We start from the raw sequence: 20,912 nt of genomic DNA, 5'->3' as shown, positions 1-20,912 counted from the left end.
TGTTTTCCTTCAATCCATACTAGTTCGACTTTCCTGTACATATGTAACTTTGACCTTGGACAATACATAAATGGCCATACATGTTTGACTCAGGCACATAAAAGAACCATTACTCTGTGTTCGACTGTTCCCCAATTGTCTACCTTGAAATAAAGAGCTTTAGTAAATGGATTAACCCAATAGTTAATGAATCAATAGCTGACATTTGTGATTGCTTGTGTGATTGTGTACTGTGTACAAGACTGGTAAGTCTAGTACCCATTTTTACCAGAAACTCTTAACAACTTACAAAGGCGTGTTTTAAAATCTAAAATCTGTTCTACCTAGGGAATCATCTGGTTTACTATACACAAACCAAAAATATTGCAGAATCTCTGGATGCAAACAATTAAAACCTCAGATAGTTTTAGCATCCTTCTACCGCGTATAATAGCTCTAAAACCTTTTTACCAAAGACAAGACTTTTTGGGATAAAAACTTATTTTATTGAGTATCATACATTAACAACGTTAAATCACTAAGTGTTAAATGCCAATCTATTACACAGGCGGTAGTTGCGTTGACATGACCCATCTATGGCCCCACACCCATCCTTATACAAATCAGTTAAAAAAATCGAGACCAAAATTATTTGGAACATGATCATCTATCACACAAACCAAAATATCAACCAAGAAAAAAATCCCCCAAAATACTTATATTTTAATTAAAGGCTGACATGTTAAGACCCTCGTACGGACGATGATGCTTTCGTAAAGCTCGTAACGAACTTTTTAACCAAGTGTCTCCAAGCAACTTGCATTCTTCTTAGAATGCCGCCTGTGATCTATTAGGCCACTGTTTTTTAATTGTTCGTTTCACAAACCTGCCGCTCAAAAACAGCAACACGCGATTTCAGAAAAAAGGAAAGAAAGACAACTCCTTCGGCCACATTAACTTTCTCATCGTTTCTATAGCCAGTCGTTTATAAGCCATTAAATCGTAAAAAAAAACAAAAAAACAAGATTTTGAAATTTTATTTTATTTCCTCCTCCATGCCATCATATTCAGTCACGGCGGTTCGTTAAACAAACAATAAAAAATAAAAGGCCTTCGGGAATGTTTAAGTAAAATTTTGATAGCTGAATGTCAGGTTAGCAAAACCTCATTAATAGTCAACGTCAACGTACTGAGTAAGAATAATTTCTCAATACCGTTTGCGACGTCCTTGTCACTAAACTAAAGTAAAAATGAACTTATACGATTCCATCTGTTACGTTTTCCTGTCGAAATTTAACACAAATTTTAGTATACAAAGCAATACTATCACATGCAGTCATTCAAACTATCATTCAAACTATCTCATCCAGGAACAACCATATCGCGCTTCAAAACCACACTAGCGCTGTTTCTCTTCTTTTGTCGACCGGCGCATCCCTGAATCCCACTTCCACAGCCCCATCACTTCCTTCCGGTGCCGGTTTGCTGCTGCACAAGCGCGCGGAGGCGGTCCCGCTTGGCCGTCAGATCCGACAGCTGTGACTCCAGGACATCAATCTGATCGTCCACATCTGACGTCCCGTCCGACGAATCGTAGTACTCGTCCTCAACTGTAACACAAGCTATTTCAATCATACGGGAGAGAACAAGCATGGATAGATGTAAGAACAGAGTATTTAATAATTTGGCATGCACGAAATTAGCACTGCGTAAAAAAAATCGGTGAGAAACGTATATTGTATAGGTTGATACCAAAAATAATTGTTTTGGTTTAAATGCATTATTATGTTTAACTCATTTCACTTGAAAGATCTAAATAATAGAAGCATGTGATTGTTTACAGATACAAAAATATTAGCGATATTTTGTCGTTTTTACAGAGGAATTTGTGGCCACGTAGCTATTAAATAAAAAAAAAACGTGAATAAAGGCTAATATATCAACCTATATTGTGCCCCATTTAAAGATAGTATTTCATATCTGTCCGAAATGAAAATGAAATCTCACGTTTTTCGGCGTCCTCTAGCGTGGTAATAAGATAGTTACAGACGGGCTCTCCGGAGGCCAAGACGGTGAGAACATACTCGCCGGCCGTGGGTGGGGCCCGGACTTCCACCGACAATTTACCACTACTGCTGGTCACGTGCGCACATTCTAAAGTGTAGGGTAAAATTATTAGTGTACGCAATTGCCGAGATGGTAACAAAAGGTCCCTGCTGACCAGGTCCAGTCAGTATGTCTTTCTTCGATGTATTTCAGATAGTATTGATTTCGAAGAGAAAATGAAACTCTTTTTCGGAAAGGTAATAGCATTTGTATATACATGTACAATGTAGACATTATCAACTACCGGAAGTTTGTATTATGTACACGTAAAACCCTTGTTTCTTCCAAAAAAATGTACATGTTTTGACCATACCTTTCAGATCTAAAGCAGACTTTCCCTCCCCAGACATGGCGGCTGTAAACTCTCTCTTCCTCGCCTTGTCCGCGTCAACCTCAAACTCAATCTTAATGCTCCCTTTATTCAGGACAAACTTCGGGTCCTTCTTGCTCGGTTTCTTCAGTCCCACCCTGGTAGCTAGTGGTCCGAATCCCCAGCCGATGTTCCCTGGGTTGGCAGGAAAAGGTTTAAAGTGTTCCATCTTCTCCCGACATATAATTCGGGTTTTGACCAGGGCATGTTTTTGGTTTTCTCCAACGTTCCCTCCCTCGATGGTGAGATTGTAGGCCGCCATTTCCACTGGACACCTAACTTCAAACAAGAAATTATTCTTTTTCCTGGCGCAAAATACCAAGAGGGCAGTATCTATGTCCTTAAATTCTGCAGTTACATCCTTATTTTCCGTTCCTTTCAGATCCAGTACTCTCCGCATGTCAGCTTTCACAAAACCGCAGACCAAATTCTTCGCCACGTTCCGCTCGGCTTTAAAGGAGACCTTGCATAGGCCGTCAATGGCTTCTATCATACACTGGTTCTCGCTAGTTAAACGGAGTCCATAGTCGTGGAAGGCTGGGGTCAAAGAGGGCAGCTTCATGAACTGTCGCTCATTCTTGATCCTTTTTGAAACCGTCAACATCTGGTCCTCCGGGTTGGTCGGCAGACAGTGGTGAATGAATATTTCTGGGTCAGTGAGAAACCAGTACTCGTTGAACAGCCCTTCCACAATCTTCCCTTCAGCGTCCCGGCGTTTTGACCGGAGGATGTAGCGCGGGTTGACGGGCCAGAATTTCCCGAGCAAGAACACTTTGTTCCAGCGGGCCCGCATTTTCTCCGCATCCACGGTCAGATCACCGGGCTTGTATTGGCCCGTCTTCGCCACGCCCTCTACCACGTGACAATCAATCCCTGCCTTCCTGTATAAAGAGCTTATAATTGATAGTCGAATACTAGGTATAATAGGATAATTTTAAATCTTACAATTTGATATTTGACAGTGCACTTGTTTTTTTTTCAAAAATATCGCTGTACAAATTAACAACAGCTTAATGCATGCCTTTTGAATAAATGTTGACGTTTCACCTCAGTGTTACTAGAATTATATTTACTTTTTAATAAGCTGGGTAAATTTGATCCAAATACGTACTCGCAAAAACGTTTGAATGAATCAGCATACGCTGCCTCCTCATTCGCCATTTTCTTCGCCACGTACAGGGGAGTATCTCTCGGGTGGTTCCCGGCTTTGGACGCTTCAAGATTACACTTCAACCAGTACAGTAACGCCCTGCCACAGACAAACATTTCTTTCGACTTTCAGATTTTCTAAAATAGTTTGACTAGGTTGGAAGACATGATGGCAAAATATGCACATACAGTTTAGTGTTTCAAATAAAACAACATTTAAACTACATTCAACGGTAACAAGTTTGAAACTTCATATAACTACAATTTACGTTGAAACATCAAACATTAAAAACTAATGATGAGGCATGCCATGTTCAATCTCTTCTTCAAAGGAGGAAATAAAGAATTATCTTTCTCCCACCTCAGATAAGTAGATCCAATTATTTAACCATGCTAGATATTCTTATCTTGCCCACGGGCGAAGATAAAATGCCCGGATGGAACACCTTTTTCATGGTCAACACATTGTAATTACCTCCCTTGTTAAAGACTGTCGTCTGTAGCATCAAGGAAATATTGTCTTATGGTAATATTTAGAACGCTTATTAATTATTTCTCGCTTCAAATGTCGCCATAAAACAGTTTTCACGCACCATTAAAGAAATAATGCTTCATTCTCCTTAGAACTATTTAAAAAGACCGATTTGACTATTAACATTAACTGGATCACTTCGCGCATTTCCATGACAACCACGTGCTATCGCATATCCATACGCATTTATGTTCACTTAACACAAAATACATTTTTACTTAATTTTGTTTAACTGAGGTGGGAGAAAAGGCATCTACCATAGCCGCTCGTGTAAGATAGGTTCATCCTGACCCTTGCGCAGGGTGTTTTGCGGAAACTCGGTAAACCTCGTTTCCGCAAAACACCCTACGCTCGGGTCGGAATGAACCTATCTTACACTCTCGGCCATGAAAGATACTTATAATCTATTTTCATGGGGTCGAGCCATAGTGGTATACAAGTTTTTATGTGGCAATTTTCTTGGAAAGACGTGTGAGTCTTTACAAATTAAAATACTACAACAATGCATCTGAAAGTCATTGGAACATGTTGTCATCAATTGATTGGTTTTGGTATACGCAGCTTCTGAACTCGAAAACCGACCCATCATTTCTCAATATCATCCTCAGTACTCATGTTATTCATTACGCCAAACATTGGAGTTATAGAATTTACATTTCGTAAGGTCCGACGTCGTGTATTTGGCAATTATTTTACTTATTAATAGCAGTCCGACCTGGTCATGAAGATGTCCCTGTCCGGGTTCCTTGCTATTGGTTTGTTCAGGTACGCTACCAGGGAGTCGAACGACTTCGCATCCTTCTCTGTTGCCTATCAACATAGTAAAATATCATTTTAGCCCGCCTCAGGTTTTTTCGATGAAAAAAGGTCGCTGTATTGTCATAACCTAGCTAGGGAGTGTCGTCGTCAGCGGTGTCACTTTAAATTCATCATTTTGTTCCAATCCTGCTGAAAAAAAGGGTTTAATCTAGGACATAGGACATTTAGCACGTTTAATGATATACATGTAGATATATTAGTTAATATCTTAATGCAAATTAATAACATACAATCTTAACAATTGTTTTATTATGATGCATGTACATAAGAGTTCATGCTTACACCTTTTTTCTCATAGATCAGTTATGTTGATGTACAGAAATAGAATGAGTATTGGTGTAAATAAGATTATCATAACATTAAAGAGACATATAAAATTATAAAAATGAGGCATAATTACCATTCGCGCATGTTCGTCAATAAATTTCCAATCTCTCTTTAGCAAAGACATGTTAGACTTATAAGTGACAACAAAATTATACTGATTTTTCAAAACAGGAAGTAAATAAAATATGAAGAGACGATCTGGGTAGGACAAACATTGAATGAGTGCCAGCTACTTGAAGATCAATAATTGATTCAGGGGCGAATCAAGGTTTTGGCGTTAGTGGGGGTGCAACTAAGGGGCGTAAACTTTTGACTTGAGCCCCTTCCTCAGAGCCCGAATTGATTTTGGCGGTGGCATTTTTTTTAAATGCACGGGAAAGGTGTATTTAATGCGTGTTTTATTACCCTTTTCTCCTTTATGATATAAAAAAGGAAATTTTGACGATTTTAGAGGGGGTGCCGGGTGTGCCCCCCCCCCTGGATTCGCCCGTGTGATTTGGTAAGTACATGATTGTTTTGGCAGGTGACTTAATTGAAGTCATACATTCTTAGTTTAATATGACATATTTGTAAAGATGATATGTTTTTCCCATTTTGAAACATTTGACTAAAAGATATTTTTCAGATAATATGAAGCACATGTATTATCATACTGTATTAACTAATAAATTGGCCGGGTAAGGATTTTTTAAGGTTCCAGTAACGTACGTATTAAAGTACGAAAGGAGAATAGTAAAACGGAACTGGGTACAACTGCGCGTTGGCACCAAACAACAGCCTTCACCATAAATGACGACGTGGCAACAAATAGTAATTTCCCGGTCATGAATAAACTTTCAATCTCTGAGGAATTATGCAATGTCCCAGCATCGTTGAGGGTGTCACCCCATCCCTATTTTGGTACGCCAGATTCCGGGCCATGTTGGGAAAACGGCTGTCTTGATTCCGGCGGGCCATTTTGGGCGTCCCGGGCTGCCGACGTAAGGTACACAGGACTCTGGGCCATTTTGGGCGTACCGGGCTGCCGGGTAAGGTTAGTCGGATTCCCAGGACCATTTGGGGTGTGCCGGGCTGCCGAGGTAAGGTACGTCGGATTCCGGGCCATTTTGGGCGTCTGGCTGCCGAGATAAGATACGTCAGATTCCGGCGGGCCATTTGGGGCGCCCCGGACGGCTGGGTAAGGTATGTCGGATTCCGGGTCATTTGGGGCGTACTGGGCTACCGAGGATTCCGGATCATTTTTGGCGTAACGGGCTGCCGGCGGGAAAGGAACATCGGATTCCGCGGGCCATTTGGGGCGTACCGTGCTGCCGAGGTAAGCCTTACGTCGGATACCGGGCCACGGTACCGGGCTGCCGAGGTAAGGTACGTCGGATTCCGGATCATTCACAGTGGGGGGTACCAGGCTGCCGAGGTAAGGTTCGTCGGATTGGGAGCCATTTAGGGCGTCTTGCTGCTGGGGTAAGGTACTGTCGGATTCCTGGCCATTTTGGACGTTTCAATTCAGGATGTCGACGTAAGGTAATGTCGGATTCCGGGCCATTTGGGGCGTCTGGCTGCTGGGGTAAGGTACCGTAGAATTCCTGGCCATTTTCACGTTTCAATTCGGGATGCGGCCGAGGTAACTTGGTACGTCGGATTCCGGGCCATTTGGGGCATTCGGATACCGAGGTAAAGTACGCCGGATTGCCGGGCCACTTGGGGCATTCGGATGCCGAAATAATGTTCGCCGGATTATGGGCCAATAGGGAAAGTCCGGATGCCGAGGTAAGCCGGTATCGCGACTAGATTCTACTTATAAAGCAAACTCGATTCCAAATTAAAACAACCAAACAAAAACTACGGTGATAAACTTACTTGCAAGAACAAATCAACCCTCAATACTCAGGTACTAGTATACTGTACCTGGCATGGGAATTTTCAAATTTACGTGTGGTCCCAGATCAAACACATAAAATGTTAGGCATGGTTGAGATGGTGTGCGGATTTCATACATGATGAACTGCTTGAGTAAGAAACAAATAAACGAAACAAATGGTTTAGATGGTGTGCGGATTTCATACATGATGAACTGCTTGAGTACGAAACAAATTTATTGTCATGTGACAATGGTCATGTGATTCAATCTCATGATCATGTGCCTTATTCAGAACCGGAAAATGGCGGATGTGAAGATGTTTGTTGCTGTAATTTTGCTCGGTGAGTATTTTTGTTTATAATACATGCCTTCTTCTGTGCATTCGGGAGAAAGACTGTAGACATTTTGAGAACATTTTCGTCACGAAATATACCATTTTGAGAAAAAAACGCCTTACTTAAAAAAAATTAGAGTAAAAAAACCCAACCTTATTTGTCTTCTAGCGTATATTTATATAATTTCCTCATTTACTAATGTTCTGCAAATGAGGAAATTAATTAAATATAAGTTTCTTTTCCCTTTCAAAATGCCTGAAATGGCTAAAATATCAATCCCATGTGAGTATAAATATCTATTGCAATAGCAATACATATTCATAAGGATGTTGAATGAACCATTACAGTACCAGTTAGAAAGACTTTAAAGAAAAGAAATTGATAGGGATTTTTTTCCCCAGAAAAATATCATTTTTGCAAGGGGATTGGGTCTGATAGTTGAAGGTACACTCTGAATTACTGATGTCTTTTGGCTACAAAGTTCTTGTCCACCCACAGCTTGGATATTGCTCCACAGTTAGGTGTCCTTGTATTGATACCCACTTAAACCAACTTGAAAGATAACCAACTTGAGTCTTTCCAACGCAGGGCTGCCAGATGGACCAAACATGACTTTGGTCAAACATCAAGTGTCAGCCTCTACTGGCATAGGCTTGTTCATAGAGGAGTAGATAACAGGCTTTCTCTTATGTACAAAATAACACATAACCTAATAGCAAACCCTATCTCTGGCTACCCTACCTACTGACAAGACCACCTCGACATTATCACAGCTCCTCTTACAGATCAATATCTGCCACCACCGACTCCTACAAATTCTCTTCATCCCCAAAAGCTGTCTTTCATTCGAACAACATCCCACCCAACATAGTGGCCTGCCCTACCCTGGAGCAGTTCACTCAGGCTGTTTGCCAGATTGAACATGTCGCGCCATAGGGAGCTATCAAAACTCTTCTTTTTTTACTTTTTAAACCTAATCTGTACCTACTAAATTTTAACTTTGCTTTTGAAATGTACTGTTTCGTTCACAACTTTTACTAGCATTCTTGCAGCTTGACGCACAAATGTCTAGGTCCCAAGTAGGGGTTTGACATTAATGGAAGAAAGATAGATAGACTACTGGTTACTAAAAAAAGGGCTGTAAAAAATGTATCAAAATATGTGGGTTTTTTTTTCAAATTTTAAATTGGAAAATTACTAATGAAATGAGCTTGGGCAATGTCAAATAAAATAAACATTTCTTATCCAATGGACTAGTATCATATTAGATAACAGGTTGTTTTTGTTATTAATGATTTTTTAGTAATTGTTAGTCTGTCATGTTAGTAATCTAATCATATAATACAGTTCATGCATTTCAAGATGAACAAATTTATATCATAGAATTCACATTTACAAGATTAATTAAGTCAAATTGAATTCTGTATAGGCCAACAACAGAATTGCAGTTAAAGTACTGTACGGTATAGTATACCTATGTACAGCCACAGACCTATAAACCATTTATAGGTCTGTGGTACAAATTACAATGCTGTGATGTGAACAGAGATATGTTTTAATATGGATTCTAAACGGTCGGTGAAACTATTAGAAAATATAATTTACCCACATTCTTAAGCACGCGTTCAGCAAGTATCAGGAAATTCACCGCTAGAATATAATTTGGAGTGTAGGACAAAATCCCCCCGGACAAAATCCCTCCCACTCATTTCTGTATAGGTGGACGTAATCCTCCCCATCAATTTTTCAAGGTGTACATAACCCCTCCCATCATTATTATAAGGCAGACATAATTCCCCTCATCATTTATTTCTAAGAAGACAACATCCCCTAAAGTGGAGTTAGAAATTGCTGACCATGACTGTTTTGAAATATTCGGGTCAAAAGGTGTATTATGTTTCTAGCAAGGAGCAAAAGAAAAGACTTCCAACAGATAGGAGATTTGTTAGGTCATGGAAAAAAGGAGGTCTTGGCTAAAGTTCAATGACATAATGAAAGAACATAAGTCTTGTCATGTACAACATTCATATGAGAAATGAGTTTTTAACAGTAAAAATCTAAATCACAATTACCTCAATTATGAAATATTTAATATTTGAAGGAAAATATACAGTGTTTAAGTTCACTTGTTTACTTGTTATACTTGTAATAAAATAACTACATAGTAAAACAGCGACTTAAGATCAAGATTTAGGTTGTTAAATTGTTTTTGAATACTGTTTGAACGTTGTGACAGGTTGAATTTTGTTGCAACAGGTAAAGTTCTAGTGTTAACATGTACCTGTCACAATGTCCTGTGAAGAAAAAATATTTCGTATTATCTGATGTACCATAATCAGTGTGCGTATACCACGTGATAAATGACGTCATACATGCTACGTCGGAAGGCAAAAATTTGCTTAAAATGAAGACTTAAATCAAAGATAACTTTTCATTTACAACACCATTTTAAATGAAACAAAGGGCAGTCTATGCCGCGTAAAGAGCCCCGCATTTGCTTTATTACCAAAATTTGATGAGGTCGTTAGTTTCATCAAACACTTCGACAAACCTGTTTCCAAAATAATGTTTTGACAGTGCTCCGTCAGACGGCCGTATTGTGAAAAGGTTTGTCGAAGTGTGTTAAGAAACTAAACTCTCGATCAAATTCTGGTAAAAGACCGAAGTTTGGGCCCAATAAGTAGCGTAGACTGTGCTATGTTTCATTTAAAATGGTGAAGAAATAGTGAAGTTATCTTTGTTTAAAGTCTTTTTTTTAAATCAAAATATTGCCTTCTGACGTAACATTTATGACTCAATTTATCACGTGGTATACACACACTGATAATTTTCCTTTCAAAAACATTCCAGGGTTGGCATCAGCCTTGCCCTATGACTCAGTGTTGGACGGCCCGCCAATGTGGGGTGATGTGTACAGTGTCCAGGGGCTTCTGCAACTCCCGTACGCCGAAATCAAGGAACCGTTTGCTGGCTTCTATGATGCCACTAACAAACGTAGCAGGATTGACTATTACGGAGGTATATTCATGTGATAAACTGACAGAAAATCGTAGTCAAATTCTTAATGTCTTTTAATGTCTAATAATTATTTTCATTAGTGTTTCACTAAGTACGCATCTATATTGACACTCAAAAATTTAAAGTAACAGCTGGATGAGGTGAAGTAAAATCTTAGTGATTAAGAACGCCTGCAGTAAGCATAGTGGATGAGCCCTTCTTAATGATTAAGATTTCATTTCAGGTCATTTAACTGACTTAGAATACAACCTCATCGCGCGTCACATTGTCAACACAAAAGTGTGTATCAGAGTGGCAGTAGACAGACCTTTAAACACCCCTGAAATTGAAATTCTTAATGATAAAACCTAGTACTTAATAAAGGCCTATGTGCAATTTCATTGGCTGAACATGTTGGTTGTATTCTAATGTATGATTAAAATGATAATGTTACTTGGATGATATTGCCAAGTTCAGTGAAGTTCATTAAAATACATGTATTTTTTTACTTTCAAAAATTCAGCATTTAAAATGAACTGTATGTTTGGGTATTCTTTGTTGAAAATCTAATTAATCAAGATAAATGATAAAACAGGAAATATTCTGTATTGTTCGTAGATTTAACAGGAAATATTCTGTATTGTTCGTAGATTTGTAACACTAAACATTCCAAAGTTAGAAATCATTACTGGTAAATGTCTTCATATTTTAGTGAGAACATTCAAATGTTACCGTTATTCTTTCAAAGAATAAAGCTAGATGAAAGATAAATACAAACATGAACGTCCTCTACTTTTTGTTCTGACATAATTGGTTAGTTTTCACCTGTATGGTTTTGTGTTACCTAATTGCATGTTCTCATACAAAGATAACTCTCCTGCTGTAGGAATGGTCCAGACAATGCAGCGTGCTGACCAGGGTCAGTATGGGGTCAGCTTCAAGGTTGCTCCCTTAACTACTTACCAAGTGCGCAATACCATGAGCTGCTTCAAGGTCCCGGGAATTAAAGGCATGGCTGTGGACATTCAGATCATCCTACCCGATCTTACTGGCTTTACAGTAGGTGTTAGATGTCTATGCTGAATTGATTTCTTTTTCTGCGGTCATTATATGCTTTATTGCATTAGTTGTATGACTTTAATATTTACTTCAAATGTCTATGAATAACAAATTCTTTATGTGTTATTTGTAACTTAAGTTAACTATCATCTTGAACTATTGATCTTATGAATTTTCTTAACAATTGAATTTTTAATGCCATGAGGAGTTGATACTCTTGTTGTGATAACATGAGGAAGAGTTGATGCTCTTGCTGTAATATCTTGAGGAAGTTCCAGGCTTAATCCCTTATATTTTTATCTATGCCTCTTACTATAACTACATGTATTTACTAAAACCCTTAAGTTTCTCTATGTGTTTACATCTTATTTTTCATGTAACAGAAGCAGACAACACAGGACATTGTGAAAGGTCAAGCATGTGACATGTGGGTTAAGGTCAACCAGGAAGGTCACAAGAAGAACACCTACACCATGTGGGTTGCCAGTGCCGACCAGAGCCCTGTACGTTATGAGATGATGGGCTTCGATTCCCTGCTTGGCTCTCATTTTGATAAATATGTGCTGGACTATTTCCAGTATAACAAAGCAGCCATTCCTGAGAGTGTGTTTGACCCTCCAAAAAGTAAGTATTTCTCTAACTGTTTTGACTTTAACATTTGAAAGAATGAGTGAGATTGATAATGTGGCCAATTAATCAACGAGGATGCGGAAAAATATTGTAAGATCAAGATGCAATAATTTAAGGAATATGTAAGATGTAACAATTTAAAGGATATGTAACATGTAACCATTTTGTTATTGCTTCTAAAATGATTCTGAGAAAGAAGTAAACTGTAATGCTTAATCCACCTATCATCTCTAGAAAATGTGTGCTTGTAGTAGTACTAGTTATAATAATTTAATACCAGTAATATTCTAAGATTAAATTTAGAATGAAGATTATCTCATTAGTTTACTATTGCAGAATAAATTATATTTTGAATTCTGTATAATTAATTTACAGTGTTATAAATTTATTGTATAAAGGATATGAGATTTGATTAATTGATAGTCTGTCTAAAATTGCTGCGACTTAAAAATCCAAAATCTAGTTATTGCAGATTTAATGTATATCAGTTATTGGAAGTTATAATATGAATATTGAATCAATTTGAATATCTTCTTCAGATCTGACATGCAGTGGATTCCCAGGCCCCGGCAGTTCCGAGCATCGTGTTCTCAGCAACCCTATGATGGAGTATGTGTCGCACAACGATGATCATGTGACCGAGATGTTCGAGCAGTTTAAGAAGACGCACAGCAAGACATACACTCATGACAAGGAGCATGCTCAGAGGCACCATAACTTCCGACAAAATCTGAGGTACTGTTATTGTCATGTGGAAAAGGACATTCCTAAACAAACATGAGATTTTATGTTTCCAGATGATGTCAGATTACTTCAAGTCTTGTTTAAGGTGGAAGAAGATTATAAATTCCATTTAACTTATACTGTTTATTTATTTATCAGTGTAAAAATAAACAAGCTTAATTGAAATTAAATTACAACATGTTTTTAAAATAGAAGTAATTGCTTAACATATTAAATTTTATCCAAAGAAACGTTGCTGTCAGTGATATTGTTGTTTGGCTTTGCCTTTCTGCATTTTTGCAAATATCTCTGAACAAAAATACATGTTTGTGTTATTCCATATGTACAGGTTCATCCACTCAAAGAACCGCCAGGGGTTGACATACCGACTGGCTGTGAACCATCTGGCTGACAAGTCAAGCAGCGAGCTGAAGATGCGAAATGGGTACCGACACACACCAGGGGATCATGGCGCCCAGGTGTTCGATAAATCTTCAATAGATCCAAGCACTGTTGCGGACTCTCTGGACTGGAGAATACTTGGTGTGTATTAGGGATGAAACTATGATTGAGTTCTGTCAAAAATAAGTCGTTTACCACTAAAGTCACCAATAATAATTTCATTATTGCCATGTTGCTATATTCTTTAAAAATACATATGGACTGAATGTACCAACGTACTTTGGTATTCATTTTAATAGTATTTTATCTGATATTTAACAAATATAAGATTTTTCGATGGCAATACAAATCATCAGTCCAAATGGCTTTTCCAACTATTTAAAATGATTTGTTGTGATTATGGACTGATTTTCAATCATAAGAGTGAAGTTAACTTAAGGTATTTATCTAAGCAGTCTTAATACTTTTGGGATTTCTTTTCATTATTTTTTTTACCAAGCTGCTTTATCCCTTCGTGCTAAAACATCTAAAATCTTCACAGTGAATTAAAGCGGTATTCCTTGTGTTTGTGTAGGTGCTGTCACACCAGTGAAGGACCAGGGAGTGTGTGGGTCATGCTGGAGTTTTGGCACGGTGGGGACAATTGAGGGGGCATATTTTCTCAAGATGGGGGAGCGTGTGCGCTTCTCTCAACAGCAGCTCATTGACTGCTCCTGGGGGGAGGGCAACAATGGCTGTGATGGTGGGGAAGATTTCAGGTAAGCTAGAAATGGATTGTAGATGGAGTTCTCACCGATAACATTTTATAATACACATGTAGCTAACAGGGTATGTTTTGTTAGTCCCTGAATTATTTTCATTGTTTAATTTCTTGATTTTGAAATCCATTTTGCAACTTTCAGCAAAGCAAGATTTACTTATTTAAGATCAACAATGCTTACTCACAGTAACATTATATTGTCCACTTACATTGTACCAATAAATATCCATATCCCTTCCCAGGTCCTACAACTACATCATGAAGGCAGGTGGTCTCACCTCTGAGGAGCAGTATGGACAATACCTCGCTCAGGTTAGATTAGCTTAATTTATTAGCTTGTCTGTCTAGAACATGTCATTGTTATCAGAGTGGGTGTGGACAAGGGTGCCGTAGGTGTAAATCAGTTATGCACCATTCAAGATATTCAATTAAAATTATGTACACATGTTGCCCGAGTCAATATGCACATGTATAGCAAGGTCTGTAACTCCTGCTTCAGTTGATTTATAGCTCTTGTTTGACTAAAGTTGACATCTTCTTTGCCATGCTCTTGTTTTAGCTTAATTGTGAAGACAAGCTTATAGGAATCACTTTCAAGTCTGTCAGCTGGGTAGAAACCAGTAACCATGTCAGTTTTGAGAGGCCAAGAGATTTTGTTCCCTGTGAATTAGACCTATGGCACTTAGGATGAGAGGCTGACACCTAGTACAGTTTCCTAGTAAAATGTTTAATATCTTATTTCTGTCCAAAACTTTGAAGCCAAGTAAGCTGACTCGAACCTTCGTTTTAGATGATTCATCAATGCCCATGACAGAAAACCATTGACTTCTTATGAAATGATAAGTGTATTGCTTTCAGGATGCATATTGTCATGATAATTCCACCAAGCCTGTAGCTAAGATTGCAAATTTCACTGCTGTAACCTCCAAGGACCAGGAAGCTCTCAAGGTTGCCATAGCAACCAAGGGCCCAGTATCAGTTGGTATTGACGCCTCACACAGATCTCTCTCATTTTATGCCGATGGAGTGTACTTTGAGCCCAAGTGTGGTAAGTGTGTGTATGACAAAGAAAAGATTGCATGACCACTGCATGAACTGTTTACTAAACGTTCTTCAGGACGGATACTGCCATGATGAAAAGGTAACGGCGATGGTCCAAGTAGCCAGCTATGTGAATGTTACGGCTTATGATCAAGAAGCACTTACATTCGCCATCTCCTCAAATGGTCCAGTGTCTGTAGCCATTGACGCCTCCCATCTGTCTCTATCATTCTATGCTGACGGGGTCTATTATGAGCCTCAATGTGGTAAGGGCGTGTGACCCTTGTACTCAATGCACCCCTGGAAACCCCCAACTGTCAGTTCACCCCTGGAAACCCCAAACAGTCATATTAAACATTTACACTCCTATGACTTGTCCTGTGTATATTTTGAGTTATATTATCCGCAACTTATCCTGGTACTTATTACTAACAAATCCCTTTACACTTGCCACTAAACATATATGCGATAAGTTCATATTTCCTGTTTTATTTCTCAAAAGTAATTATGTGTGCCATTTCATTAAATGATGCCATGTACACTTTAATATTGTAAATTTCATCTTTTCAGTCAAGGGTCAAAAGCTTATTGACGTGCTGTTTAATATGCATCAAATATTTAAACAACCATCATCAATCATCATGTAATCCTTTTACATCTTTATCCCATTACAGGAAGTGACCCTGACAGTCTTGACCATGCTGTGTTGGCAGTCGGCTACGGGGAGTTGAACGGCCAGAAATACTGGCTCATCAAGAATTCGTGGTCCACGTACTGGGGCAACGATGGCTACGTCCTCATGTCACAGAAGAACAATAACTGCGGGGTCGCTACTGCGCCAACTTTTGTAACACTTGCATAGAGCAGGGATTTTTTGGACATCTTTTGTTAGACAGTAGCTCCTTTGTGATACTAATTTTACTAGCGAGTGTTGATAAAAGAATGAAAATTTACAAATATGGTCATTTTCTATCACTAAAATTCCTAGAGCAAGAATCAAATAGTTTTACTGATGTTAAGATTTTTCATGACACCACAGTTGTTAGGAATGTGAAGCATATATAGGACTTGACAAATATGTATAGAAACATGATTGTCCAAGAAAAAGGCTACAGTAATGTACATCTGACTGTAAAATAATACTGTATGATCAACTTACATGTAAACATATATTTTTTATGTTCCTTGATTAGTCTAATGCCATGCCAACTATTGTTCCAACCTACATGGGCATGGATACGACCCTTCCCTCATTCTGTATTTGATTTGTTTAGGTCTCCGATACTATTTTGTAGACATTCCACTATGAGATTAACTTCCGTGTTTGATGTGTAAATTCAGGATCTGCAATTTACATGTAGGCAAGAACTGTACTGTATACATGTCGCCACGGACTTTATAGGTCCGTGATGTCGCTTCCTGTTTGCTTTATATGTAGACCAGGCCCTAATTTCTCGAAACTTCTTAAGTCCCTTATAACACTATTTAGCTAATCTCACTATTTTTGTTGTTCCATAAAATGTGTAATATTTACTTCTTCAAGAATTTTTAGAAATTATGTACAAATAATCTGTATGATTATCAGAATAAACCATTTTTCATTTATCAAAATCCATTTTCAGTATGTATTTTGGCTAATTGAAATAAGCGACTTAAGCCTGTTAAACTTAAGAAGTTGCGAGAAATCAGGGCCTGTCCGTTTAAGACTTATTTTGGAATGTATGAATGCACTATTTTCGTAAGAGAGTAAATGCTTTTGATTCCCAATGTGTAAATGTTGAACAATAAATTATTTACTTTTCCAAGACAATTTCTTGTCTATGCCTTTGGCCTGCCATACAGTGAACATGTTTGCGGCGAACGTTTGCTGTGTGGTTGCAGTGTATGCGCTGCGTTGCAAAAGGGATACAAACCAGAACAGGTTGCTTACGTTAGGTAAACGCTAGCCGCACTGAACACATAACAAGTTTAAGTCGTCAAGTCATGTAAATAAAATACTTGACATTCTGTTAACTGCTGAACACTAGGCTTAATTGATGTAACAAGTTTAAGTCGTCAAGTCATGTAAATAAAATACTTGACATTCTGTTAACTGCTGAACACTAGGCTTAATTGATGTTAAGCATGTTAGTTTCCGAAAAATAAGTATTTGGTCATAGCCTTTGTGCTATTGCCATACAAAAGCCTTGGTCTTCACTCCAAAATGGACATGAATTTTAGTACGCATGTTTCCATTAACATACCGGTAATGTAGCAAGGCTACTAACTACTCTAAATGTCGATTTATGCATCTTGAGGTGCTCTTGTTGAGAGGATTCGAGTGAACTGCAATGGAGAAGGGGGCTTAAGATGTTCTCTCCGTCCGTCTGTCCATCCTTCCGTCCGTACGTCCACAAAAAATTGGTCCTGCGATAACTCAAAAAGTATCAAAGCTAGGTTAATGAAAGAAACTTAGTATGTGGAAAGAGGGCCATATGTAGATTATTGACATTAGTTTATTTTTTCGTCAGACAAAGTTATGCAGAGTTATGGCCCGTGATTTATTAAAAAAATAGCTGTTGACGGGAAACAAATATTGGTCCTGGGATAACTAAAAAGTATCCAAGCTAGGTTAATGAAACTTAGTATGTGGAAAGAGGGCAATATGGAGATTATGCACTTAGTATATATTTTTTCGCCAGCCAAGGTAATACAGTGTTATTGCCCTTGGCATTAAAATATAGCCTATTTGGTCCTGAGATAACTCAAAAAATATCAAAGCTAGGTTAATGAAACTTGGTGTGTGGAAAGAGGGCAGTATGGAGATTATAAACGTTAGTTGTTTTTTTTTCGTCAGGCAAAGTTATGCAGAGTTATGGCCTTCGACTTATTAAAAATATAGCTGTTGACGGGAAAAAAATCTCGGTCCTGGGATAACTAAATGTATCCAAGCTAGGTTAATGAAACTTAGGCCAAAAATTTTTATCTAAGCTTTCCATGATTAAAGTAAAGTTTAATAGAGAAAAACAGCACTGTTTAATGTCTTAAATCATTTCCTTACCTTTGACTATCGTATTTTCCCGCCAATTTGCCTATGAAATTTCGTGTTCTTTGTATACAATAATCCTTTATAAGACGCGATCGTTTTTAGAACAACTCCAGCACTTCAATTTCTACAAACCCATGATGTTCTAGCGAAACAGTTATTTATCAACTAAATTTGTAAATTTGCTTGAAAAAATGTGGAGGTAGGTTAATAATAGAACAAGTAAACGCGGATATTGATTTATTTTATGTATCTTATTTTATTATTTATAATTTATCATTATTCTCGTAAAAATCAAAGTTTCATACATATTCGTAGTAAATTAAATCATTTCGGTCATTGTTTTAAGACTCCAAGACGTCGATTATTGATTATATTTTTTCGAGCGTATGGTATTTTCCTACCAGCCTAGACGAAATCCTGCAAATCATGTGTTATCGTACGGTATCCGACCGACCGATTTAAGTGCAAACCATAGCCGCGCGCCTTTGATCTTATTTCCGCTCGTGCTCTGACGTCAAAAATTGTACCGTTTGATCTGCAGCCGACACATTCCTATAAATGTGTTATTATGACTTTCGCAGGTTTTGGTTTGATTTTCAGTTAATGAGACTTAAATTAGGCGAAATAAATAACCATTGAAGACTGCGGATAATTAATGTAACGATTTATTAAATGTGAACCTCGCAGTTAGCCTGCATGAATTCGCAAAGCCTAATCGTAAGAAGCCTGCATGATATAGGCAAAGCCTAATGTAAAAAAGTAAGTTCTTTTTTGGACATGGATAAATAACACCGCGAACTATAATTATCTTAAATATTTTCATTATAAAGGCAGCAAAATGTGTCTCCTGTGTTCAACCACATATTTGGACCATAAACATGCGTTTGCCAATTAAAAAATATCGGACAGGGTTCGCCGAACTCCGCCATTTTGTTTCCCTGTTGACAAAGCGTCTCGGTACTACATAATCAGGAATGAAAGTTTATTCTCCAGGAACAGAGACGTGTGCTCTCAAATTGGCCGTTTCAGCGTTATATTGTCACCCTGCAAAAATGATAATTTGAAAGTCATATTATTAATATATCCTTTTTGAGTATTGATACTTAAATTGATGTTAGTTAATTGAGGCACGTGCACGTGGCCTGTTATATTGGTACTTAAATTAAAGCAATACATACAAAATGATGGATTCTCGCACTAAAATTACTAACGACAGTGGATTTGTTTCAACATTCCAAATATAACTTATGTTATGTTTCCGTTAAACATAGGAATGATAGTTTATTCAGTTAAAATCGCTCTTTGTAATCTTTTTACTAATAATGGTAAACAAATATGCCATTCACTTTTCAGGGCTATCCCAACGCCTGGCATATGATAGAAAGCTTAAAAACAAAATTCTGTAGTGTCCGTAACCATGTCTTTGAATAAAAAAGGAAGTCACAAATGAAACTTTATTTAACATATTGAGTAACTTAGATGCATCTATACTACTTTTTAAAAAGATCAGTATCAAGTAAGAAAAAACAACACGTGCATAATAATACCCTGTAAAGGTATGAAAAACCAAAGCATAACTTGTTATACAAAATATTATGAAAACGGTAATACCACTGTTACTGCTACCCATAGCACGATGTGCACACTGTATGCAAACTAACTTCACTTCTCTGATGTGTATAAAAGTATTGAAAAACGTTGAATACATCTTGCTTAAATTATAAATTGAATTGTTTTAAAAGTTGAACTGTTCTAATTCATATGAACTGCAATACAATGTTAATGAATAACTCACCGATTCTAATTGTAATTCAATATAATTATTCACTCAAACTGTATCTAAAAGATCTAAGCACATAAACAATCGAAAAAATATTCTCACAAAAATAATTTTCTGAACACATTATGTATTATTCATTATTGAAATGGTGATGATGAAACTAAAAATAAAATAACAAAATGATAGTCTAAACTAGCACAACAACTCTAAACTAATGTTGTATAACAATAATCTCTGTGTCGTATAGTCATTAGTAAGATCGCCAGCTTGATTTTTAGACACGTGTACGTACATGGTTCACGGTTCTTTGTCATTCTATCAGTGATGTCTGTTGACCCCGTGCAGGCAATTTCTCGTGCATCCACAGCTCTTACGCGGGGTCTCGACGACGGTGGAAATGCCTCTCCCACGGGGACAGTAACTGACGGTGTGGGCGTTGTCCCCTGTCTCCCTGCATATTGGGCACACGTAGCGTCGCAGAATCGGGCAAATTACGTTTCCGTTGGCATCCTTTAACGCGTGCGATGTATACACCGACTGTCGCTCGCCGTTGCGTCGACAAAACGTGCACATATGATCCCGTCCGAAGCCGGGACCACCTGGAGGCCAAGTCGGACGCGGCTGGTGATGCTGAGGGGGTGCGCTGCAGTGGGAGCTTAGGCTCGCGTTTATCTCCAGCAGTGAGCAGAGGTTCTCCAACTGTGTGGTCGTCGCGTCAAGATCACCTGATAAAATGAAGGAATACGCTAAGAAAACATAGTCGACAACAGCTTTAACTAAAATAAAATTTCAATATATGTGTTATATTATGAACAAATAATTAAGAATCATATGAGGTAATACGTATGCACATTCTTTTCCTTTACGCTTTGCCAACAGTCAAATAGATTGATAAGTATACTAATTATTTATACAAAATAACAACAAAACTAGGACACTACAAAAAACATGAGTTAAAGTCGGAAATAGCCGGAAACTGTCTATCTCTACGGGTTATAATACACCAACCTGTCAACA

At 37.9% G+C, this 20,912-nt stretch overlaps 2 protein-coding genes across 3 annotated transcripts; one reads left to right on the top strand and one right to left on the bottom strand.

The window, feature by feature from the left end:
• Window positions 1–1,001: 1,001 nt before the first annotated feature.
• On the bottom strand, window positions 1,002–5,503 carry LOC128213075 (hillarin-like). Its single transcript, XM_052918591.1, has 6 exons — window positions 5,356–5,503; window positions 4,852–4,946; window positions 3,567–3,704; window positions 2,399–3,336; window positions 1,987–2,133; window positions 1,002–1,589 (listed from the first exon to the last, which is right to left on the bottom strand). Exons 1-6 carry the CDS (start codon window positions 5,404–5,406, stop codon window positions 1,441–1,443), a joined length of 1,518 nt encoding a protein of 505 aa, XP_052774551.1. The 5' UTR covers window positions 5,407–5,503; the 3' UTR covers window positions 1,002–1,440.
• A 1,872-nt stretch (window positions 5,504–7,375) lies between these two features.
• On the top strand, window positions 7,376–16,888 carry LOC128214636 (digestive cysteine proteinase 1-like). 2 transcript variants are annotated; one of them, XM_052921202.1, is made up of 10 exons: window positions 7,376–7,481; window positions 10,326–10,493; window positions 11,359–11,531; window positions 11,915–12,155; window positions 12,701–12,896; window positions 13,234–13,427; window positions 13,861–14,044; window positions 14,289–14,358; window positions 15,164–15,353; window positions 15,762–16,888. In XM_052921202.1, exons 1-10 carry the CDS (start codon window positions 7,412–7,414, stop codon window positions 15,947–15,949), a joined length of 1,674 nt encoding a protein of 557 aa, XP_052777162.1. In that variant the 5' UTR covers window positions 7,376–7,411; the 3' UTR covers window positions 15,950–16,888. The 2 variants fall into 2 exon arrangements, with proteins under 2 accessions (XP_052777162.1, XP_052777161.1); XM_052921201.1 differs by lacking the exon at window positions 15,164–15,353 and adding an exon at window positions 14,905–15,094.
• Window positions 16,889–20,912: the final 4,024 nt, after the last annotated feature.

This window comes from Mya arenaria, chromosome 13 (assembly GCF_026914265.1).
Source record: "Mya arenaria isolate MELC-2E11 chromosome 13, ASM2691426v1".
Classification (NCBI taxonomy): Eukaryota; Metazoa; Mollusca; class Bivalvia; order Myida; family Myidae; genus Mya; species Mya arenaria.
The sequence above is the reverse complement of the archived record's forward strand: the minus strand, read 5'-3'. Positions and strand labels throughout refer to the sequence as shown.